This window comes from Anomaloglossus baeobatrachus, chromosome 2 (genome assembly GCF_048569485.1).
Source record: "Anomaloglossus baeobatrachus isolate aAnoBae1 chromosome 2, aAnoBae1.hap1, whole genome shotgun sequence".
Taxonomy (NCBI): Eukaryota; Metazoa; Chordata; class Amphibia; order Anura; family Aromobatidae; genus Anomaloglossus; species Anomaloglossus baeobatrachus.
In genome coordinates this window covers 627,952,868-627,979,325 of record NC_134354.1, presented here as the reverse complement: position 1 = coordinate 627,979,325, position 26,458 = coordinate 627,952,868, and the positions used below count along the sequence as shown (strand labels likewise).

Genomic DNA, 26,458 nt, shown 5'->3' with positions numbered 1-26,458 from the left:
ATGGGAGTTTTGTAGCAGCAATTCATCTGGAGAGATCACTTATCTATTCCTAATTTTCTTCCTAACCAGCAGGCAGCGATTCAGTGACAAGTCTGTATGTATTAAAGACTGCATTCATTGGCATCATTATAGCAATGGGGTGTAACCGATCGCTCTCCAGAAGACTATGTAGCATAGTTGGGCATACTAGCTTTATACTAAATCGACAGGTTCAGATGTAGCATATGTTTTCTACCATATGTTTGTCCAACACGAGGCGAAAACTAATGACAAACTACGAGCAAATAATTTATTGCAAGTATAAGACCATATGTCCAAACATCTGAAGTGTGGGTGAAAAGAGGGAGGACCACACCTAATAAAATATTAATTTAGCTAAAACACGTTCCTTAAATGATCCAAAAAATTTAGCTTTATAAATTGGTAGTAAAAGGGGTCGTCCACACCTAATTTTTCTTTTTGCCCAGAATGTATGTATATATGTGTATGTATGTGTGTGTAATATATAGGTATATATATATATATATATATATATATATATATATATATATATATATATATATTATATAAATAAATGTGAGTAAGATTAGTCAGAACCTTTATGCTTTAAGTACATTTAGTCTTTGAATGTGTTAATGCTTATGTGGAGCACTCTGATAGCCAGTATCTACTCACATATCTATTTTAACATGCATGGTGTAGCAGCTGCGTCTTATTTGAACATACGAATGGTCAAGTCCGAAATAAGCAGTCTACGTCAAGTGGAATGGGGAGTGTATATGTATATGTGTGTGTGTAAATATATATATTATATTACATTACATACATACACACACACATACTCTCCTTACCAATCACCACAAGCCCTCCTCTCCATATCTTCTGGCTTTATACATTCTGTTCTTTTTGTTTATATATATGACCAAGGAGAGTATACTTTATTTTTTATTTTTAAAAGGGCTTGTACAATCTTGGACATTTATGGTATATTGATATGTTATGCCATAAATGTGGAAAAGATGTGGGTCCTGCCTTTGAAAAGCTACCAGTTATAGAGAGGTGGCTCGCACCATGTATTTCTATGGGACATAGGAAAATTATCATACGTCCTCGCTTGGAAAATTTCTGAGCCCCTATATAGACAGCCTCGTATGTGTAACCATCACGCCATCGTTCCAAGCAAGTCATATGTAAACAAACTGGGGTATTATGGCGGAGAAGAGACATTTTAGGAGTAGAAAACCCCTTAGGGTACAGTCACACGATCGTATGACTCATCCAAGGATCCCATCGCAAAGCTCGGACTGGCTGAGGCTCTCCTGACCCGAGCATGCCATGTCGGTGTGTAATGCTATGCAGCTGTCACACTCGGGTCAGTAGAGCAGATGGCCAGTCAGAGCATTGCAATTTAATCCCCGGGTGAATCACATGGCAGTGTGACAGTTATTAAAAAAATACTCATTCACATGTCCTTGTTTAAAGGGAACCCGTCATCAGAAATTTAGCTTGAAACCTAAACGTTTCCCCCTCTGCAGCTCCTGGGCTGCATTCTAGCAAGGTTCCTGCACATTTTGTGGCCCCTTTTAAACCAAATTAAATACTTTATAAACTTGTACCTTTTGCTATGTACATTTTGTAAATCGTCCATGGGGGCGGGCTCTCTGCTGACCGTTGCTGTTCCTCCAGCACAATGACGCCGTCCCCCCACGCTCCATTTCATCCATCAGGACGCCTCCCACTGCGCCCGAGGTGCCACCCACGCCAGGATCGCTGGTGACGTGTGTCACAAGCACGAGATTATGGGCGGCGCTGTGATTGCATCGCAAGTGCCCGCCCATAATCTCGTGGACGCGCTTTCCCCCACTGCCTCCAGCGTTCTGCGCAAGCACTCGCCGGTCAAATGGCCTGACGTCACCTCCTTCCCATCTTACCCTGCAGCAGGGCAAGATGGGAAAGAGGTGACGTCGGGTCATCTGGCCAGCAAGCGCTTGCACAGAACGCTGGAGGAAGAGGGGAAAGTGCGATCACGAGGTTATGGGCGGCACTTGCTGATGACACTCACATCGCCGCCCATAACCTTGTGCCTGCGCAAAACGTCACCAGCGGTCACACGTGCGCACAGTGCACAGTCCCGCTACAGTCGCACAGCGCATGCGCGGGACCACGGGCACCCGAGGGCGGCGTCCTGAGATATGAAATTCAGCGTTGGGGGGCAGCGTAAATCTGCTGGAGGAACAGCAACGGTCAGCAGAGAGCCCGCCCCCATGGACGATTTACAAAATGTACATAGCAAAAAGGTACAAGTTTATAAAGTATTTAATTTGGTTTAAAAGGGGCCACAAAAAGTACAGGAACCTTGCTAGAATGCAGCCCACGAGCTGCAGAGGGGGAAACTTTTAGGTTTAAAGCAAAATTTCTGATGACAGGTTCCCTTTAAACAAGTCCATTAAAAAAAAAAAAAAAAAATTGCACTGGTGTTCTCCGTATACGGTTTGTGTGTCCGTTTCTATCATTTGTGGTCATTGGTGTTTTTCATTGATGGATCAATAAACTTCTTTTATCCCTTTCAATGTTAAAACACAATGCCATCTGAGTGCTGTATGTATTTTTTACTGACCCATTGTCTAATATTAGACATTTATCTGTGCTACAGAAAAAAGAAAAAAAAAACAAAAAAAAAAAAAACAATTTGCGGACATGTGAATACCATCATAAATAATGGGAAAGTGCGGTTTAGGTGAATAAGTAAAAGAATACAAAAGTACACATATGTCTGAATGAGGCCTTGGATTTGGAGAGTTGAACTGTCTTTACACCATTTGATTACTTTTACAGCAGTGGGGGAAAAGCAGCAGAGTTCTGGTCCTGCACCTTCTCCAGCCTGGGAACATGGCCTAGCAGAATAGAGCGTGGCTTTTCAAAAGGCTTGAATTTTGGAGTTAATTTCTGGCACAAAGTAAGACAATTAATAAGTGATATCAACTTTACTAGACAGCCTAAAGATGCCACAAATTTACTCCACAGTATGATAAATATATCTGGTTCAATTTAAGACTAGTTAAGGCTGCTTTCACACTACGTTTTTTTAACATGCGTCATGAACGTTTTTTTGCTGTAAAAGTGGATCCTGTTTTCACAAAGAAAAACGCATGCAAACACAAGTGTTATTTTGCAGGATCCGGCCACTTGAAGTTTATGGGCGGGCATTGAAGTCATGTGATCGGGAGTGAGGTGAACTGAACGTGAGACTGGGAGCCGGCATCTGACAGCTGCAGACGCCGGTAACCAAGGTAAACATCGGGTAACTAAGCGAAGTGCTTTGCTTGGATACCCGATATTTACCTTTGTTACGAGCGTCCGTAGCAGCTAGGACCCGGGATGCCTGCTCCCTGCACACGTAACCAAGGTAAACATCGGGTAACTAAGCGAAGCGCTTTGCTTGGTTACCCGATATTTACCTTGGCTACAAGCATCCGCCGCTCTCAGGCGGGGGAGAGCAGAAGAAGGAGGGGAAGAGCAGAAGAAGGAGGGGGAGAGCAGAAGAAGGAGGGGGAGAGAAGAAGAAGGAGGGGGAGAGAAGAAGGAGGGGGAGAGAAGAAGGAGGGGGAGAGAGAGACTGATCACGCCAGGCTGGTTTCTGGGCATGCTCAGTAGAGCAAGCAGGATCCTGTCTATCAGCATGCCAGCGTTCACATGCAGCATAGTCAGGATCCAGTGAAAAACAGTATTTGGACGCAGCTCAAAAACGCTACAAGTAGCGTTTTTGAAAAAAGTTAAAAAACTGCAAGTTGCTGGATCCTCACTATAACGCACGCAAACGCATGTGAACGCATGTTGACGCGAGTCCATTGCAAATGCACTGAAATGAAAACGCATTTGCACTGCATCCGTTTTTGCGTTAAAAAAACGTTCATGACGCATGTTAAAAAAACGTAGTGTGAAAGCAGCCTTATAGACCGACCAATATTGACAGATTCACCTGACAATCTAGTCTGTAAGGGGGCCGAACAAATGATTATCGGGGGAGTTAAGGATCTGGCATGTCCAAGTACAGAACTTTTTATTTTCTCGTGATAGGCCACCAGAGATGTCTGCCAGCAATTGCCTCATATTAGAAACATAAGTGCTCGGCAGAACAAGCTCTCCTGTGTATGGAACAGTTGGGCAAGATTAGTCCTGCCCGAACGATTGGCCAAGCCATTAGTCAATTGACAGCCATTTAATGTGTATGTGTACCGCCCTGCGGCCTCGGCTGCGGCCGCCGAGCCGCTCGGATCCGTGCTCGTACTGCTGGCGGTGGCTCGAGCTCCTCACGGACCCGGGGGTCACGTCGCTCTGAAAGGGGAGGCTGGCTCTGCACGCGGGGGATGCGGGGATGCTGGTGTTGGGGTGGTTTTCGTGATGCCACCCACGAGTTGCGGTGATATGGGACACCACCGCTGCGGTAAAGATGGTGGGGCTCCCGAGAGAGATGGCAGGGCGCAGCTCGGTTGTTAACCCCTCCGTGGGTAGGGGCGGTGTGTCCCGGGGCCCGGTAGCGGGGGAGCTGCGGTGCGGGGCGCCGTGCTGCAGTGCGGTGCGATGCTGTGGTACTCACAACTGAGTCACTCAGAGGCGCTGGTAAACCAAACAAGGTGGAAGACGGGTTGCCCACGGCCGGCTGCAGCACTGGACAGTGTGGCAGGGTCCTCCTTACTCCTGCACCTAAGCTTGTGTGGACCATGGTGCCTAAGCACGGGTGGTCCGCTCTCCGGCGGGTATGTCGTGGGAGTTCCTTTGCTCGCAGGCGCTGGCCCTCGGATTTATGGCCTCTGGCGGTGGCTGTTATCCACTCAGTTTTGGGCTGTTGCCGTCAATCGGGACTTTGGGTGGGAAAGGACCCCGTGAGGTCCAGACCTCAATCAGTTAATTTGACTATACGGTGGCCTACGGCCTAGTCAGGGTCTGAGTACCCTTCCTGGTGCTCCAGTAGACTGTTGGCTCCCCAGTTCGGGTCCGGTGGGCTCCAACCCAGCTCCGGTTCCAACGGTCGTGTTCACGGTCTCCTGCAGGCGGCCCCTGCCATCTGCCTGCCTGACTGTGTATCGGTCCTGGGCTCCTACCCAGGCCCCGAGCAGCGCTGTGTGTCACACGACTGTACTCCTCCACTACCACTTCCTAACTCTCCCTCACCACAACTACACTCCACTGCTTTTCCTGTCCCAGCCCAGCAGACTCCTCGGTGGGCGTGTCTTTTTGCCTGACTCCGCCCACCTGGTGTGCCTGTCTAGCACTGAGAGAGGCAATCAGGGCTTGATTGATGGGTGTTACCTTCCTAGTGTGGGGAGGGGGTGTGTGGTGTGTGTAATGACCTGTGACCCCTGGGCTCCAGGGCGTCTCATATGGAAGGTTTAAGGATTTATCCCTTATAAGCGGTGACCACCAGGAGTAAGCGCTTATATACAGCATTCTAGAAAAGTAAAGCCGCTCTGTAGAAAGTAAAAAATACCTTTAATATACTCACATGCGGTGCGGTTGTGTCCAATGAGCATTCCTGGTCTCGGGTCCGCCGCCTCTTCTATCCTGTGCAGTCACCATCCTCCTTCTCAGCTCCCTGTGGATGATGCATCCTAAGTCATCCACACAGAGGCCTCAATGGCGCTTCTGCGCAAGCGCAATTTGATATGCCCTGCTGAGAGCAGAGCAAAGTATTGTAGTGCGCATGAGCAGGCGGTCTTTGACCTTTCCCCACGCCTGCACATTACAGTACTTCGGACAAATCATCCAAATGGAGTTGGGAAGGAGGACGGTGATGGAAGGAAAAGAGGAGGCGCCAGAATGAGACCAGCAATACCCATAGGACCTGAGTATAATAAAGGTCTTTTTTTAATGTTCTACACACCGGCCTGGGCTCTTATATACTGTATTCTAGAATGCTGTATATAAGAGCTCAATGGTGGTAGTTGCAGCTAAAAAGGGAAAATCCTGGTGACAGGTTCCCTTTAAGTTTGAACAGTTTTGATAAATATGCCCCAAAATTTGTTTTTCAATCTGGCACTTCAATAAACTTCTAATAGAACTACTTAATCATTTAGATTAGTAATTAAAACATGGAAAGAAAAATAATTAGCTGCTAAACTACTACTAAAAATTTCAAAAGGCTTCAGTAATGTCTCTTGAGCAGGCAGGATAAATCATTTTTTCCCCTTTTTCTTTTCTCTTCACAGAAACAAGGCATTAATTAGAATCCACTTGGGAGGTCATAATACGTAGGTTTCCCATCTATTAGACTGTGAGCTTTGCCCTTGATGTGGAATGATTGACGCACGTCCACAGACGGTTCTAAAGCGCTCATTTTTTCAGCAGTGACTATAAAATCTGCATTATTTTGCCGCCTGTCATCAGCAATAATTTACTAATCAGAAATTAACTCCCCACATATATTCCACAGCATATTTAATATTCCCTTTTATTCCGAGTCCTTAGAGATGGTGGTTTCCCATATTATCTCAGTAAACTGTGACAATGAATCACAAAATTTAATAAAAACAACGTACGATACAGGAGAGTCAATAGGACACGAATGTTGTCGCAGTAACTAAGTGCTACTTAAAAATTGCATTATCTGGAACTTTCAGTCAATACTTATCCTCCATCTGACCAGGTCAATGTAGCAAAAATATGCCTGAAGAATAAAAATTAGTATTCAGCCCAAAGATTGTGCGAAGCTGGCAAAACCTGCCCCAGCCGCATTACATCAGTTATAGCAAGTGGTCCTCCTTCCACGCCTTGGTCAGAAGCGGACACAATGTATTCAAGAAGCCTTTTGCAGTTGCTAATTTATTTTGCTACATCTAAATTCAGCAGGGTTGAATACTTTTGCAAGACGCTATATTTGTGTAGATACACTTGAACCCTTCTTGCTCCCACCAACTTTCTCTTTTGTATTATACGTTTATTCCTTCCCTCTTTCCAAGAGCCATTACGTTTTAAGATTTCTGTTGGCCTGGACATAGGAGGGTATGTTTCTTGCGGGACAAATTGGAGTTTTTACTGACACCATTTTCTTTACCATACAATGTGTTGAAATGCAGAGAAAAAATTCCAAGTGTAGTAAAATGGTGGTGGGGGTGGAAAAGAAAACACCAGCAATTCCACCATAATTCTTTTGCTCCGCTTTAGGCCAGGTTCACATTTCCGTTAAAATGCAATCAGTCACAATCCGCGGCTCTGGTAAACAACGGCATCCGTTTAGCGGATTCCGTTGTGTCCCATAGACTTGTATTAGTGGCGGATTGCGACTGATGACCTTGCGTTGCATCCGCTGCGTCGCGGTCAGTCGTTTTTTGACTGAACGCCGGGCGGGAGCAACGCAGAATGTAACGTTTTTCTGGCCGTCAAAATTAACGCGCCGCGCAGGAATCCGTCGCCATCCGTCAAGCTTGTAATGGATGTCTATGGTGCTGGATTCCGTCATAATCCGTCTTATTAGTGTTCATTGTGCGGCAAAATAAATAAATAACTGGAAACATGATTGCAATACTAAACATGTACAGGTGTTTGTTTTTAACTAGTGAGGGGAAAAAAAAAAATCTTTAGAAGTTTTTAATATGACATATATTATACATATACCCCAGTTGTTAGAGGAAGATGTCAGCTGTAAAACACAGCCGGCATATGCCATGTATGGTGCAGTAACAGCTCCTGAGCCAACATACATGGGGAACAAACATAAGACGTAGTATTATGTCTTATGTCAGGATAGCAAGAAAAAAAAAAAAAACGGTTTTCCACCACTTACTCCAAACTGGCCAAAGGAAGGGATCATTGTAAAATAAAACAGCATCACTTAGTTGTACAAATCTTATATACTAAAGCCAGTGCTATACTGGTGCGGTCATGCGGATTCTAAATTTACCTTTAGTTACCTAGATTTCAGAAACTATACATCTGATCTCAACTAAAGATTGTGAAATGCACTGTTATTTGATGATAGGTGCTACAGAATATCTAATGGGTGGGTCAGGCTTTGCTAGTTATTCCCGCCCCTGTCTGCCTGCCTGCCCTTCCTCCTCTTGTCCTTCCTCACCCTGTAATAACAGACAGGGGGGAGAAAGGACAGGAAGGCAGACAGGGGCGAGAATAACTAGCAAAGCCTGACCCACCCATCAGCAGCACCTGTCATCAAATAACAGTGCATTTCACAAACTTTAGTTGAGATCAGATGTATAGTTTCTAAAATATAGGCAACTAAAGGTATGTTTACAATCAGCATGATACTGTCAGTATAGCACTGGCTTTAGTTTATACTAGCTGTACTACCCGGCTTCGCCCGGGTTAATAACGGTTGTTAACAAAATAGAATGTATTAAAAAAAATTTATTCTGCACACAATATCCGCTGCCCGGGATAGTAACTGTCTCTCTGTTTCTCTCCCATTCTCTGTCTGTCTGTCTCCCCCTCTGTATATATCTCTCTGTCTCTCTCTCTCTACCTCTTTGTCTGTCTGTCTCTTTCCCTCTGTGTGTCTGTCTCTTTCCCTCTGTGTGTCTGTCTCTTTCCCTCTGTGTGTCTGTCTCTTTCCCTCTGTGTGTCTGTCTCTTTCCCTCTGTGTGTCTGTCTCTTTCCCTCTGTGTGTCTGTCTCTTTCCCTCTGTGTGTCTGTCTCTTTCCCTCTGTGTGTCTGTCTCTTTCCCTCTGTGTGTCTGTCTCTTTCCCTCTGTGTGTCTGTCTCTTTCCCTCTGTGTGTCTGTCTCTTTCCCTCTGTGTGTCTGTCTCTTTCCCTCTGTGTGTCTGTCTCTTTCCCTCTGTGTGTCTGTCTCTTTCCCTCTGTGTGTCTGTCTCTTTCCCTCTGTGTGTCTGTCTCTTTCCCTCTGTGTGTCTGTCTCTTTCCCTCTGTGTGTCTGTCTCTTTCCCTCTGTGTCTGTCTCTTTCCCTCTGTGTCTGTCTCTTTCCCTCTGTGTCTGTCTCTTTCCCTCTGTGTGTCTCTTTGTCTGTGTCTGTCTCTTACCCTGTTTAGGTCTGTTTCTTACCCTGTGTCTGCCTCTTTCCCTGTCTGTGTCTGTCTCTTTCCCTGGCTGCATTGTGACACGCCAACATTCCATATAAGTGCGTGGCTGCGCATTTTTCTGAAGTTCTGGCTGCACTGTGGCTCCCAGCTCCATTCGCTTTAATGGAGGCAGGTTTTTTGGCGAATAACTGTAAAGCGCGGGGTTAACATTTCCCCTCAACACATAGCCTATGATGCTCTCGGGGTCCAGACGTGTGTGAGTGCAAAATTTTGTGGCTGTAGCTGCGACGGTGCAGATGCCAATCCCGGACGCACGCACGCACGCACGCACGCACACACACACACCTTTATATATTACATAGGAAAATCCTGGTGGTTGATTGTCTCCAATTTCTCACTTTTGAATTTCAATGTTTATTTGTTTATTAATTCCTAATAAATAAATATTAATATTCTGGAGATATATAGCGCCTCTGTTTTTCTTTGTTACTCTTGGATATATATTGTGAGGTGTGCCTCTGGTTTTTATTAAGTATATCTAGTGCTCTATTGAGACACTAGATTATAACCAAGTTTAAAATGCCTAAAAATTACACCTTTAATAAATACGTTCCAATTTATTTATTTTTTTTTTTTTTAATATAGACATGATTAGGTCTTAAATTTCACAACTGACTGCACATACATAGACTAATACACGGCACTAAACATAAGCCTTCAGTTTTATTCTTCTTTTTGTTTTCCATGATGTTAAATACAAACCCAGAATTCAGTAAATGTTACCATTTGTAGGAAATTATACTGATAATGGTCGCTATGGGAACATTAACTTTGATACAAACCTAATACAAAGAACATTGTGTTACATCTGGAAAACACATTCCATTATTACCAAGATGAATGGTAGATCACTACTAAACAGGATTTAGCAAGCACTGTAATGGGGCTGGCATTGACGTCTTACAACAATACTATTCAGGTTACCATCTTCAATACATGTCGCATCACAAGAGATCTCTGTGGCACATACTGTATATACTGCTCGAAAAATAGAGGGAACACTTGAATACAAAATCCTTGTGAAATCCTGGGACAGCTCAGAGTCCCACGGCTTTCAGTATCACATCCACGCTGATGATACGCAGATCTACCTCTCTGGACCTGACATCACCTCCCTACTAACCAGAATCCCACAATGTCTGTCTGCTATTTCATCCTTTTTCTCTGCTCGATTCCTAAAACTGAACATGGACAAAACAGAATTCATTGTCTTTCCTCCTCCTCGCTCAACCCCCCCACCTGATATATCCATCAATGTCAATGGCTGCTTACTTTCCCCAGTCCCCAGTGCTCGCTGCCTGGGAGTAATCCTAGACTCTGATGTCTCTTTCAAGCCACACATCCAAGCCCTCTTCACCTCCTGCCGCCTCCAACTCAAAAATATTTCCTGTCTCCGTACATTTCTTTCCCAAGAAGCTGCAAAAACCCTAGTGCATGCCCTTATTATCTCCCGCCTGGATTATTGTAACCTCCTGCTCTGTGACCTCCCTTCTAACAGTCTCGCACCCCTACAATCTATTCTAAACTATGCTGCCAGGCTAATTCACCTGTCCCCCCGCTACTCCCCGACCTCTCCTCTCTGCCAATCCCTTCACTGGCTTCCCATTGCCCAATGACTCTAGTTCAAAACACTAACCATGACATACAAAGCCATCCACAACCGGTCTGCTCCCTATATCTGTGACGTAGTCTCCCAGTACTACCCTAACCTACTGTATCCTCACCTATCCCTTGTAGACTCTGAGCCTCGCGGGCAGGGACCTCTATCCTCCTGTACCAGTCTGTGCCTTGTATTCTTTATGATTATTGTACTTGTCCCTATTATGTATACCCCTTTCACATGTAAAGCGCCATGGAATTGATGCCACTATAATAATAACAATAACAACAACAATAATAAAAGTGTTCCCTTTATTTGTTTGAGCAGTATATTTCACTCCTATAGCCAAAAAACAAACCAACACTTTTCATTTAAGGCAATACAGCAACTTAAGGCCCAGTCAGACTAAACAACTTACCAGCGATTCCAACAACGATACAACCTGATAGGGATCGCTGGTAAGTTGCTAGGAGGTCGCTGGTGAGATGTCACACTAAGCGACGCTCCAGCGATCCCACCAGCAACCTGACCTGGCAGGGATCGCTGGAGCGTCGCTACACGGGTTGCTGGTGAGCTGTCACACAGGCAGATCTCACCAGCAACCAGTGACCAGCCCCCAGCCAGCAGGGCCGCGTGGAAGCGATGCTGCGCTTGGTAACTTAAGTAAATATCGGGTAACCAACCCGATATTTACCTTGGTTACCAGCGCACACTGCTTAGCGCTGGCTCCCTGCACACCTAGCCACAGTACACATTGGGTTAATTACCCGATGTGTACTCTGCTACGTGTGCAGAGAGCAGGGAGCTGGCACTGGCAGTGTGAGAGCGGCGGACGCTGGTAACGAAGGTAAATATCGGGTAACCAAGGTAAGGGCTTCTTGGTTACCCGATGTTTACCGTGGTTACCAGCGTCCGCAGAAGCCGGCTCCTGCTGCCTGCACATTCAGTTGTTGCTCTCTTGCTGTCACACACAGCGATGTGCGCTTCACAGCGGGAGAGCAACAACTAAAAAATGGTCCAGGACATTCAGCAACAACCAGCGACCTCACAGCAGGGGCCAGGTTGTTGCTGGATGTCACACACAGCAACAACGCTAGCAACATCGCTGCTAAGTCACAAAAGTTGTTCCTTAGCAGCGATGTTGCTAGCGATGTTGCTTAGTGTGACTGGGCCTTTAGGCTGTGACCAAAGTTTGCTCAGAACTACTGCTACGCCATGTTGTATCACATGAAGGTAGCAAATCCCTCTAAGGCCAGAGTGTGACAGCTGAGCATGTTTTTTAGGCCAGAGTCACACTTGCAAGTGACTTTGCAAGTCTTGCATCGCATCACCCGGCATGGCCGCACCCTCTCCGGACAGGAGTAGGTCAGCTGCATGTATTGCTATGCAGCAGACCGGCTCCTGTCCGGAGAGCAGCAGGCCGTGCCGAGTGACGTGATGAGACACTCACAAGTGTGACTCTGGCCTAAAAGACATGCTCAGCTGTCTATGGTACACTGGTGGGTACTTTCTAGATATTCGTGTATCACAGTGAGTATCTCCACTTATAAGCACCCATATAATAAATGAGCCAGCAGATAATAATATTTTTAGGTTTATATTTATAGGTATCATGCTCAGGTTACAGGGTGCAGAAAGCCAGCTTGCTTATTACACCGTAACAAGGCCGAAAAATGAGGACACGCATTCCATTAGACAGAATGCAGCACATTTTTAGCCTCCCTGTCACAGGCACAGTGGATTCAATAAGACGGTTTGCTCTGTAGAAAGAAAATGCAAACTTCCTTTTATTACACTATATCTGCAAATTGCTAATCAATGACCCTAATAAATCCCTTTAACAGCAAGGCTATGTGGAAAAATTTATATTTTCCACCAAGCTTCAGAGGTGACTGAACACATCACATAAGGCGGCTGATACCTCAGCAACACTAATAACCTTTATGATGGCCGAGGACCTCAATCAGTGGAAATGCCGCAACTAAAGAATTGTTACAAAATTGCAAACAAGCTGCACATGTCAACCGTGCAATGCAAAGGGTTAAGTCCACAGTAACTTCTGATGAATTTTCTCCGCAGTGCCAGTAAATTTATGCTGCAGATATTCTCCATAGAGTGTGCAGAGGATTTCTAAAATAATCACAATGCCAGGACTGGAAAATGCAGCAGATTTTATGCCAAAATCCACAGCACTTTCTGCCCCCTGGAAACAAACTCTCTAAACAAAACAAAAAAATAATTGTATTCTATGCAGACACATATATACACATAAGGCTGACTTTTAGTGCTCGGTCACACTAACTATTCTCTCATACACCGCATGTGAAATGCTAACGACACACAGCTTAAACTCTGCTGGGAGCGCCAGCCAAGCGATCAGATTCTCTCATGTGCGACAATGGAAGAAGAGGGGGAGATTCAATTCTCCATAGTCTCCATTGTCTGTGTCCATAGTAATGTATGGGTGCGTGTAATTCGAAAAGTATAACACTGTTCCAAGAGCGATCAGAAACAGAAAACATGTTATATGCTAGTGTGAGTGTACACTTGTAACTGATGAACCTTATGACCCAGAATTACACAAGGTTGTCCGGTCTAAAGCCACAAGTCTGTAGTCACTGTGTGTGTGTTCTATGTGTCTGCAGACTTGTGAATCCTCAAATTACTCTGTGGGGACTCACCAGTGCCAGAGTCGGGAACGGTGGTCACGTGGCCATGAGTATGTGATATGCATAGTCCCAGCCAGTGTCTGACAAAATGGGCCTTGCACAATACACTTGCATCCCCCCCAATCGGACTCTAGCCAGCAGTCTGCATATCGCATACTCGCGGCCATGTCACCCCCCCCGTTCCCAGCTCTGACACTGGAGAATCCTCACAGTGTACAGTGCAAGTGATGTGAGGGTTCACAAGTCACAGAGTGACACACAGAGCAAGCCAAGTCTACAGTCACAGAGTGACACACAGAGCAAGCCAAGTCTACAGGCACAGAGTGACACACAGAGCAAGCCAAGTCTACAGTCACAGAGTGACACACAGAGCAAGCCAAGTCTACAGGCACAGAGTGACACACAGAGCAAGCCAAGTCTACAGTCACAGAGTGACACACAGAGCAAGCCAAGTCTACAGTCACAGAGTGACACACAGTGCAAGCCAAGTCTACAGGCACAGAGTGACACACAGTGCAAGCCAAGTCTACAGTCACAGAGTGACACACAGTACAAGCCAAGTCTACAGTCACAGAGTGACACACTGTACAAGCCAAGTCTACAGTCACAGAGTGACACACAGTACAAGCCAAGTCTACAGTCACAGAGTGACACACAGTACAAGCCAAGTCTACAGTCACAGAGTGACACACAGTACAAGCCAAGTCTACAGGCACAGAGTGACACACAGTGCAAGCCAAGTCTACAGTCACAGTGTGACACACAGTACAAGCCAAGTCTACAGTCACAGAGTGACACACAGTACAAGCCAAGTCTACAGTCACAGAGTGACACACAGTACAAGCCAAGTCTACAGTCACAGAGTGACACACAGTACAAGCCAAGTCTACAGTCACAGAGTGACACACTGTACAAGCCAAGTCTACAGTCACAGAGTGACACACAGTACAAGCCAAGTCTACAGTCACAGAGTGACACACAGTACAAGCCAAGTCTACAGTCACAGAGTGACACACAGTACAAGCCAAGTCTACAGTCACAGAGTGACACACAGTACAAGCCAAGTCTACAGGCACAGAGTGACACACAGTACAAGCCAAGTCTACAGTCACAGAGTGACACACAGTACAAGCCAAGTCTACAGGCACAGAGTGACACACAGTACAAGCCAAGTCTACAGTCACAGAGTGACACACAGTGCAAGCCAAGTCTACAGGCACAGAGTGACACAGAGTTACTGCAGACTTGTGGATTTGGACTAGACAATCCTTTTAATTTGCAAAAGATGAATTTGTATAATGAAACCGCATATGAGATATACCAAAATAATTTCAAGCATAATACTCCTTCCATCTGCATAACATCAGACATAGTCATTAAACGTCTGATTCCATAGCTCAAAGTTATTATCAACTATTATCGGTTCATAAGAAATTAATGATTTCTGCCCAAATTTCCTATTCACTTATTCATAATGGGCCAGCGTGCCCTTAGTGGAACTGCCTCTTAGCATATACCTGAGAGGTACTAAATATTTAAAGCATCCTACCCCTATGGGACATGCCTAGGCAACACAGTCCAAGTTTAGAAATGTGTTGTTAGTTGTCAGACGCCCTTACCACTGTGCTGCTGCTTCTGCTGTACTTATAATACCAGTCTGTATTACAGTACTTGCCATACCCACTGATACATCAATCCATACCAGCCGCGGGCATTGTAGCAGTCATATCTGCCGTATCTGCTACCCCCTCCGTGCCTGCTGTACCAGCCATCCCGGCTACACCTGCCATATCAGCCGAATCCTCCGTACTTGCAGGTCCCTGCTATGCAGTCTGCATCAGACACGCCGGCTGCACCTCTCCACATCAGAGATTGTTTGTTTCTGTACCTCGACCACTGGGGTCAGCTGTCGAAGTACCGTGTCTTCCAGAGTATCACCTGGTGGCTACCAGCAGCACAGCCTAGCCTGGCCATCAGAGGCTATGGAGAAAACCTAGTGTGCGCCTAGTCACGCCCCTCAGGTGAACCAGTGCTGCAGCGCAGTGGGTCCACCCCTGCTTGCACCTCCAACATTACACAAGTCCATCACCAGAGATATCCATGTTCCTTTATCCATGATGCACAACATTAATCAAGAGGTTTACAACCCATGGCAATGTAGCTAATCTCCCTAGATATGGACAGAGAAAAAATGATGAAAGGTTGCAATGCAGGGTAGTCAGAATGGTGGATATGCAGCCCCAATCAAGATCCAAAGAAATTCTAGCTGTCCTGCAGGCTCAGGGTGTATCAATGTCAGCGCACACGATCCATTGAACTTTGAATGAAATTAAACAATGTGTCAGAAGACTAAGGAGGACCGCATGGCTGACACAGACACAACAAAAAGCTAGATTGCAGTTTCAAAAAAATGTACGTGGGTAAACAAAAATCCTTTTGGAAAAAGAGTCTTGTGGACAGATGAGACCAAGATAGAGCTTTCTGGTAAAGCTCCTTCTACTGTTTGCCAAAAAACGGAATGAGGCCTATAAAGAAAATAACACACTACCTACATTCAAATGTGGTGGAGGTTCAAAGATGTTTTGGGATTGTTCTGCTGCCTTTGTCACTGGGTGCAAAGCATCTTGAAATTTGAAAATTATTCAAGGATTTTGGGTCGCAATGTAGTGCCAAGTGTAAGGTCGTTGGGTTTTTCTCCTAGGTCATGGGTCTTCCAGCAGAACAATGATCCCAAACATACTTCAAGAAGCCCCCAGAAATGGATGGAAGCAAAGCACTGGAGAGTTCTGAAATGGCAGCAATGAGTCCGGATCTAAATCACATTGAACATCTGTCGAGAGATCTTAAAATTGCTATTGAAAAAAGGCACCAATCACATATTAGAGACCTGGAGCAGTTTGCAAAAGAAGAGTCCAAAATTCCAGTGGAGAGATGTAAGAAGCTTGTTGATAGTTATAGGAAGTGATTGATTGCAGTTACGTATTTATTCCAAAAGGGTGTGCAACCAAATATTAAGTTGAGGGTGCCAACAATTTTGTCTGACCCATTTTTGGAGTTGTGTGTGAAATTATGTCCAATTTGCCTTTGTGTTGTGCAAATACGCACAAAAGGAAATAAACGTGTATAACAAAACATGTGTAAATGCAATACTTTTCCGGGAGAAATGCTTCATTTTCTGGAATAATTTCAAAACTACCAAAACTTCAACCATGACTGTACATTAAATATATTATTTATATTATATACACATACACATACGTACATATGTATTGGCTTTATGAATCTTGTTCATGAAAGCAAAGAGACGGAAATTTGGTTTTATACACAGACAGACTCCTATGTATGCTTTTGTCTCCGATGCATTGTTCTTACATTGACCAGCGTCGGCAGATCTGGAGACCTGTTTTGTCTAACCCCCAAATAAGTTCTACCAGGAAAGGCGTTTTCACAACAGTATAGAGTGACTTTCTTGAAATCATAAGTCAAAGTTCTGTGGCCTATAAAATACATTAAAGCTCCAACTTATCTGAACAGCTCATCATATGCTACAGCTTGCGAGGCTGAGCACAATCACTTGGCCACAGCTATCCAAACAATTGCATGAAATCCCTATTCAAACTAATGTGTTAGTGGCTGGATCAAACGCCGTATTTATACACAGGTTTTTGTCACGAACAAGACTCCATGCAAAATGACATTAGTGCATTTGACACGGTCATTAGGTTTTCTTCAGGCCATTTCATGCTAATCAAACGTGTAATCCGATGAAGATGTAATAAAGTCATCTTTCAATTAAGCTGCACTTCTCTAATCATGCAAGGTAATACCATCCAACACTAAAATAAATGAGAAATACCATGCTCACCAGTTGTCCTGTTCTCAAGTTTTTCATCAGACGGGCCTGGAAGAACACATAGTACATTACACATAAGTAAGAAGAAAAATCAACTTATATGCTGCTCTTTAAAGGGAAGCTATAAACTAAAAATTACCTATTTAAATCAAGTTTTCGAGTTAAATGCTAGTGTTTTGCTTTGTTTTTTTTCCTTGGCATCACACGTACATACTTACATTTAATTTTATATATTCTACTCCAAGCTGTATAGGCTTGAGAGCCAACTACCAATTAAGTAAATCAGGTGATGTGCATCTCTGTAATGAGGAGGGGTGTGGTGTAATGAAATCAACACCCTATATAAGGTGTGCTTAATTATTAGGCAACTTCCTTTCCTTTGGCAAAATGGGTCCGAAGAGAGATTTGACGGGCTCTGATAAGTCCAAAATTGTGAGATGTCTTGCAGAGGGATGCAATAGTCTTGGAATTGCCAAACTTTTGAATCGTGATCACCGATCAAGCGTTTCATGGCAAATCGCCAACAGGGTCGAAAGAAGCGTGTTGGGCAAAAAGGGCGCAAAATAACTGCCCATGAATTAAGGAAAGTCAAGCGTGAAGCTGCCAAGATGCCATTTGCCACCAGTTTGGCCATATTTCAGAGCTGCAACATTACTGGAGTATCAAAAAGCACAAGGTGTGCCATACTCAGGGACATGGCCAAGGTAAAAAAAAAAAAAAAAAAAGGCTGAAAAAGATGAACTTGTGGGACCTTTTCAGGTTGAGGATGGAGTGAAGCTCAACTCCCAGATCTACTGCCAGTGTCTGGAAGACAACTTCTGCAAGCAGTGGTACAGGAAGAAGTCGGTATCCTTCAAGAAAAACATGATTTTCATGCAGAACAATGCTCCATCACATGCATCCAACTACTCCACAGCGTGGCTGGCCAGTAAAGGTCTAAAAGATGAAAAAACAATGACATGGCCCCCTTGTTCATCTGATCTGAACCCCATAGAGAACCTGTGGTCCCTCATAATATGTGAGATCTACAGGGAGGGAAAACAGTACACCTCTCGGAGCAGTGTCTGGGAGGCTGTGGTGGCTGCTGCAATCAATGTTGATCGTAAACAGATCAAGCAACTGATAGAATCTATGGCTGGTAGGCTGTTGAGTGTCATCATAAAGAAAGGTGGCTATATTGGTCATTAATTTTTTGGGGTTTTGTTTTTGCATGTCAGAAATGTTTATTTCTAAATTTTGTGCAGTTATATTGGTTTACCTGGTGAAAATAAACAAGTGAGATGGGAATATATCTGGTTTTTATTAAGTTGCCTAATAATTCTGCACAGTAATAGTTACCTGCACAAACAACTATCCTCCCAAGATAGCCAAATTTAAAAAACAAAAACACTCCACCGTGAGCAGAATTATTAGGCAAGTTGTATTTTGGAGGATTTTTTTTTTCTTTACTATCAACAACTATGTTCTCAATCAACCCAAAAGATAGAGATATATTATATATATATACACATATATATATATATACACACACACACACACACACACACACACACACACACACACATATATATATATAGTTGCCAAGTATTTGTGTAGGGGCTGTAAATGTTCTGGATGTTGTCTGGGTGTGGGTGTGTGTGAGCGGTGTTGTTTGTGTGTTGCGTTGTGTGTGTTGCGTTGTTTGTAGAGCGCTGTGTGTCTGCAGCGTTGTGTGTGTGTGGTGCTGTGTGTTGCGTTGTGTGTTGTGTTGTTTGTGGAGCGCTGTGTGTCTGCAGCATTGTGTGTGTGTGTGTGTGGTGCTGTATGTGTTGCACGGTTTGTGGGGGGGGGGGTGTGTTGTGCAGTGTGTGTTGGAGGAGTAGTCCTGGAGGGAGAGGAGGATAATAGGAGGAGTAGTCCTGGAGGTGAGGAGTATAATAGGGGGAGTAGTCCTGGGGGGAGAGGAGTATAATAGGGGGAGTAGTCCTGGGGGGAGAGGAGTATAATAGGGGGAGTAGTCCTGGGGGGAGAGGAGGATAATAGGAGGAGTAGTCCTGGGGGGAGAGGAGGATAATAGGAGGAGTAGTCCTGGGGGGAGAGGAGTATAATAGGGAGGAGTAGTCCTGAGGAGAGAGGAAGATAATAGGAGGAATAGTCCTGGGGGAGAGGAGTATAACAGAAGGAGTAGTCCTGGGGGAGAGCAGGATAATAGGAGGAGGAGTCCTGGGGGGAGAGGAGGATAATAGGAGGAGTAGTCCTGGGGAGAAAGGAGGATAATAGGAGTAGTCGTCCGGGTGGGAGAGGAGGATAATTGGAGGAGTAGTCCTGGGGGTGAGGAGTATAATTGGAGGAGTAGTCCTGGAGTGAAAGGAGAATAATAGAAGAAGTAGTCCTGGAGGTGAGGTGTATAATAGAAGGAGTAGTCCTGGGGAGAGAGGAGGATAATAGGAGAAGTAGTCCTGGGGAAGGGGAGTATAATAGGAGGAGTAGTCCTGGAGGAGAGGTATCTGACAGGTAGAGTAGTCCTGGGGGGAGGTGTATAGGTGCCCAATGTATGTGGGGGGTGTGGCCGAGCGGGCAGACGTGGCCGAGCAGGGAGGCGTGGCCGAGCGTGTGGGGGGTGGCCGAGGGGAGGCGTGGTCAAGCGGGGCAACTATGCAAAGCGGTTTCCATAGTTACCTGATGTGTATCATTGTTATCAGCGTACGTGTGCCGGGAGTCAGGTTATGCTAGTAAGCATGGTACACATCAGGTAAGTATTCAAAGCGACAGTGCTGGGTCACTTGTTGGTCTCCTGCTGTGCAGCACGCATCAGCGTGTGACAGCGGGAGACCAACGATCTGAATGAGCTGGGAGCCGACATACGCTGGTAACCATGCTACACAATATTACCCGATGTGTACCATGGTTACCAGCGTACCCCACCCCCCGCACGCACGGGAGCCCACACCAGCATACGCCGGCAACCCCAGCAATGCGAGGGTATGTGTCGGCTGGGTTGCCGGCGTACGCTGGTGTGGGCTCCCGGGGGTACAGCACTTACCTGGGAGTCGGGGCTCCGTGTCGGTTCGGGGAATGCGTGCAGGGGGCGTGGCCAAGGCGAGCGTGCAATGCGTGAGGGGGTGGGGCGTGGCCGAGTTGCCAATGCGTGCAGGGGGCCGGGGTGAGAGGCCAATCCGTGTGGGGGGCGGAGCCTGGGCGAGCGGCCAATCTGTGCGGTGGGGCGGAGCCGAGGCGAGCGGCCAATGAGACGCTTGTCACGGTAACAGAATTTTGGAGCAAGACAGACAGAATAAGGCTATATAATATATATAATATAATAATATATATTACATATAATCTAAAAAATATATATAAAAAATATATATATAAAAATAATCATTGGCCTCATATTTAGCCACCATCATCAGGCAGCATTAGGCTGAGTTCACATGTCCTTTATTCATCCGTTAGAATGGATCCTGCAGAGATCAAATGGCAAAATTATGTCTGCCAGATCCGTTTTTTTTTTTTCACATGGAAGTCTATGGACGGATCGGTTAACGGATTGCTATTTATCTTCCATTTATAAGGAAAAAAATGGATCCATTACAAATGCAAGTAAAAAGCATGGCTAAATAACAATCTTTTAACGGATCCAGTCTCCATAGACTCCCATATAAAAAAATGGATCTGGCAGATATCGTTTTTTTTTTTTAACAACAAAGTTGTATTTGCACAACTTTTTTGACCAACTGATCTCTGCAGGACCTGTCCTAACAGATGATTACTGGACATGTGAACTTAGCCTTACAATGACAGCTCATGAGCGAATACTACTGTAAGTATTCGGGTTATTCCTACAAAATACCTAGTACTATTCCAGTATTCGTCACAAATAACTACTGTGGCCACATAAATGTATTTCATGGAACAGTAGAATTTAATCTACGTTCCCATGATCTGTATTTGTAGATTTTCTTGACACTGCAGAATTTCTGCACCTTTGTGTTTTTTGATTGCGTTATTTGTGTGCAGTTTAACATACGCTTTTGTCAAGTTTTTTTATACTGCTTTTTTTTTTTGCCTCTGTTAGGTGTGTCATGCTTTAAAATCAGGGGTGGGGAACCTCCGGCCCACAATTACTTTTTCTGCAGCTCACGGGCACGTTCCGGAGACAATAGTACTCGGGCTGCAGCCGCGGTCTTGCCGGCTGCCGGGAGCTTTAAATCCCAATGAGTGATGGGAGGATGCGCACTCAGCATTCACATATCCATAAGTACTCACACTGGCATAGGCCAGCGTGCTCAAGGTTTACTATGTGGGCAGGATAAGTGCGAGATGCACTCCAATCTCACAGAAGAGGAGGAGAAGCTTTGCCGGCCTCCTTACATACATGCCTCCTGGACTGGTGTGACTCTTACCCTACCCCAGTGCTGTGAGCCCGACAGCCAGTGCTGTCCCTCCAGTGCGGTGTACCCTCTAGTACTGTATGACCACTCTTCGTGTCATGCACCCCCCACTGTTCTCCGTGCCCCCCCCCCACAGTGTGGTCCGTGCCCAGCCCCTCCAGTGATGTACATGCCCCCAGCCCCTCCAGTGATGTATATGCCCACAGCATCTCCTATGCGCTCCACACCGAAACAAACCTGGAGAAGCAGTTGTGAGAAGCCACATGATCAATATCACTGCCACAAGGTTGGGCTCTCTCAAAGATTAGAAGATGGAAAACATACACTAATTTATGAAGCACAGAATTACATACATTTGTAGCTATTCATGTATGAAATAAACGGAATGATCTCAACCCTGTGAATACTGTCAATTACAGTATGTCCTTTCAAGACTTTTTATGGCTGCCGCCGCCACTGTAGTCTTTAGACATGTTAGAATAAGAGTCTAAGGGACTCCTGCTGGTAATAGGGATCCATCTGAATTGCTCGGTTCTAGATCTCTGAGAAATTGAGTCTTCTGGTAGCAAAGGCTTATTGAGGACTTTCAAAAATTGTGTAGCTTTTTCTAGGGTAATGAAAGCATGAAAAAGAGCCGTCCGAATGTCTGACCTAGAGAGTCGCCAGATATCTTAGCCGAAAACACACTTCTCTAGTGTAATGCCATACACATGGAGCGGAAGACTCTGCCTTGATTGAAGATTTCTCAGCCGTGATACCCAAAAAGAAGAAGCCAAGTAACCCTAAGCAATAAAGGTCGATCACGTCTCCAATTGGCAGGGATAACATTATTTTTATCAATGTAGACTTCTACATATTTTGTTTTGACTTGCCTCTGACATTTGATATTTTCTGAAGCTGTTGCCACAGGACCGATCTGATGAGCTTTCATTTATCTGACGATCCGGAAGAAGCAGGGCCCTAGGTATCTCCATCTCACAAAGGTCTTGAAGTTCTTAGCCCTACGAAATGTATATTGGTCCGCTGGGACAAGTATTTCCAAACAAACAATCTATACCAGTGATTTTCAACCAGTGTTCCGCGGTAAACTAGTGTGCTGCGACACATGGTCGGGTGTGCCGCGGGGAAAGTTCCCCAAACTATGGTACCCCCTTTGTTTTGTTCCCCGGCAATGCGCAGCGATGCGCAGTCACGGAATAACACATGCGCGAGCTTTGAATGCTCGCGCGACTTAATGACGTCACCTAGGCCGACGCGTCATCCTGAGAGCGGAGAGACTCTCGCATTTGCCCGCCGCCAAGGTAACGCCCACCAATAATGCTGTGTATAATCATTAATTCAGCAACAGCTCTTTAACAGTTAATGAGCTGTTGCTGACTATATGAGCTTTTGCCTGAGTATATGAACTGTTGGCAGAATACTCAGCATATGAGCTGGTACTTTTAGTACTCCAGCAGTATACTGCATATAACAATGAGAAATGTACAATGAGAAATACTATGGTCATGAGGCTGGAGTACTACAAGTACCAGCTCTTATGCTGAGTATATGAGCTGGCACTTGTACTCTGGCCTCATGGCCATAGTATTTCTCATTGTACCCCTTTATATTGCAGTATATGAGCCATATAATTATCAGCACCATATACTGTGGCGATGTACAGTGCACATCACCACAGTATATGGTGCTGATAATTATGTGCTCATATACGTGGGACTGTATGTATGAGTTTACATGGGACTGTATGTATGGTTATATGGGATTGTATATATGAGGGGGGTTATCCTTTTTTATTTCACTTTTTTAAAATAAATAATTTATTGAAAGGACCTCCGCCAGGCATATTTCACTCTTGAGGGCTTAAAAAGCAGCTCTTGTGCTGATAAGAAGCGGATTTAAACCCCCCAAGAGTGAACTCCGTGAGAGCTGTACCTGTGGAATAATAAATTATATTTTGCCGGTCTTCAGCAGTCATGTTCTGCTTGAATTGACTCCAGTGGCGTAACACTTTGCAGCCGGCTCTATTCTACTTATAGAGAAAGCTGAGTGCTACGTCACTAGTGTCAATTCAAGCAGGAAATGCAGACCGTAGTAACTTAAGTTATTGTTCCACACATACAGCTCTTACGGAGTTCACTCTTGGGGGTTTTAAATCAGCTTATCACCACAAGAGCTGCTTTTTAAGCCCTCAAGAGTGAAATATGCCTGGCAGAGGTCCTTAAAGTTTAAGTGTCAAAATGCTGTGGAGAGAAAAGCGCACATAGGGTCTTATCTGGCAAACAATGCAGGCTTAGAAAATGAAAACAGGTGCTCACCTATGGAAGTTGTGACAGGCACAACTCCTATGTATGCAGAAAATGGTCAAGCAGCAGCCCCGATGATGCAACAGGGAATCATGAATGGTAAAGAAAGTCGGGTTTAACACTGCGCTAAAACCATGAAGCCAAACGATGTGATGAATTCTTTGCTATATTTTCTTTATTTAGGCCAAGTCTACGCGTTTCAAAGGCATGTCCGCCTTCTTCATCAGGACAAAGGAAAAAACAGCATGATACCAATTGCTACTTGGGGATACATATATATTGAAAAAGAGGCTCCACACCTACACAGGTGATGTCAGTCAGGGAGTGGCTGAACATCACGTGTATGAATAACAGAAAACAGTGGAGAAAAAAATGGAAGAAACAGAAAGAAGAAAAAAAAAAAAAAAAAAAGAAGTTTTAACCCCTTCCAATTCCTTTTTTTTTTTTTTTTTTCTTCTTTCTGTTTCTTCCATTTTTTTCTCCACTGCTTTCTGTTATTCATACACGTGATGTTCAGCCACTCCCTGACTGACATCACCTGTGTAGGGGTGGAGCCTCTTTTTCAATATATATGTATCCCCAAGTAGCAATTGGTATCATGCTGTTTTTTCCTTTGTCCTGATGAAGAAGGCGGACATGCCTTTGAAACGCGTAGACTTGGCCTAAATAAAGAAAATATAGCAAAGAATTCATCACATCGTTTGGCTTCATGGTTTTAGCGCAGTGTTAAACCCGACTTTCTTTACCATTCATGATTACCTAAAGTTTAAGTGTGGCAGATAATGTAATACTCTTCTATTTTAGTGTGTGGCTGCGCACACTATCTCAGCAGTGATGGAGAAGTATTTGAGAATGGAAAAGGCAAATGCCGAACAGGACCCTGGACACAATTCTAACCCAGATGAAGGCCCTAGTATGAGAGATCGACAAAAGAAAAAAGACAAGACGGTGAGCTCAAGGCAATACAGTAGAAGCTATCTTTCATTGGGATTTACTTTCACTGGGGATGCGACAGCACCAACACCACTGTGCTTGGTGTGTGGTGAGAAGCTATCCAATAGCACCATGGTGCCAAGCAAGCTTAAACGCCATCTCCAAACGAAACACCCTTCCGTTCAAAACAAGCCGATTGAGTATTTTGTACGCTTACGTACAAACAATGAGAAAGGGGCAACTTTTTTGAGAAAAAGCACAAAGGTAAATAAGAGAGCCCTCAAAGCTAGCTACCTTGTTGCTGAACTCATAGCTAAATAAAAAAAGTCCCACACTGTGGCAGAAACATTAATACTGCCAGCTTGTAAAGCTATTGTAAATGAGATGCTTGGCCCTGAAGGCCCAGTCACACTAAGCAACTTACCAGCGATCCCAACAACGATACAACCTGATAGGGATCGCTGGTAAGTTGCTAGGAGGTTGCTGATGAGAGGTCACACAGTCAGACGCTCCAGCGATCCCACCAACAACCTGACCTGGCAGGGATCGCTGGAGCGTGGCTACACGGGTTGCTGCTGAGCTGTCACCAGCAACCAGTGACCAGCCCCCAGCCAGCAGCGACACACTGAAGCGATGCTGCGCTTGGTAACTAAGGTAAATATCAGGTAACCAACCCGATATTTACCTTGGTTACCAGCGCACGCAGCTACACGTGCAGAGAGCAGGGAGCAGCGCACACTGCTTAGCGCTGGCTCCCTGCTCTCCTAGTTACAGCACACATGGGGTTAATTACCCGATGTGTACTCTGCTACACGTGCAAGGAGTAGGAGCCGGCACTGACAGTGAGAGCGGCGGAGGCTGGTAACGAAGGTAAATATCGGGTAACCAAGGGCAGGGCTTCTTGGTTACCCGATGTTTACCGTGGTTACCAGTGTCCGCAGAAGCCGGCTCTTGCTGCCTGCACATTTAAGTCCCCTTTACACACTGAGACTTTCTAGCGATCATGCTGCACAGCGGGAAACAAAGGACCAAAGAATGGTCCTGAACGATTTGTAGCGATCAGCAACTTCACAGCAGGGGCCAAGTCGCTGATGTGTTTCACACACTGCAATGTCGCTGGGGAGGTCGCTATTACGTCACAAAACCGGTGACGTTACAGTGATGTCGTTTGCGATGTTGCAGTGTGTAGAGCCACCTTGACGCAGCCAAAGAGATAGCTAAAGTGTCTCTCTCTGATAACACAATTGCCAGACGGATTGATGACATGTCTGCGGACATTGAAACAGTTGTTTTAGAAAAGGTGCGCATCAGTAAGAAATTTGCCTTGCAATTTGATGAGTCGACGGATATCAGTGGACATTGTCAGCTGTTGGCCAATGTGCGTTTTGTGGATGGAGAAGCCATTAGAGAAAACTTCCTAATTTGCAAGGCACTGCCAGAAAGATCAACAGGAGGGGTAATATTCCAGGTCACATCGGAATATCTTGATAAAAGTGGGCTTACATGGGAAAACTGCACAGGTGTCTGCACTGATGGAGCCGCAGCCATGGTCGGGCGCATCAAAGGCTTTGTAAGTAGGGTTAAAGAAAGAAACCCAGATGTTCTTGTTACCCACTGTTTCTTGCACCGTGAGGCCCTCGTTGCAAAGACCTTACCAGCAGATCTAGCTCCTGTGTTGGATG

The 26,458-nt window shown here is 45.1% G+C and overlaps 1 protein-coding gene across 1 annotated transcript in view; it reads right to left on the bottom strand.

Moving 5' to 3' along the window:
• The window catches only part of GTF2F2 (general transcription factor IIF subunit 2), a 358,278-nt gene that overhangs the window by 275,398 nt on the left and 56,422 nt on the right, over positions 1 to 26,458 (bottom strand). Inside the window, exon 5 of the mRNA XM_075334385.1 lies at positions 17,183 to 17,218. Coding sequence (XP_075190500.1) covers positions 17,183 to 17,218 — 36 coding nt within the window. The remainder of the gene's footprint in view (positions 1 to 17,182; positions 17,219 to 26,458) is intronic.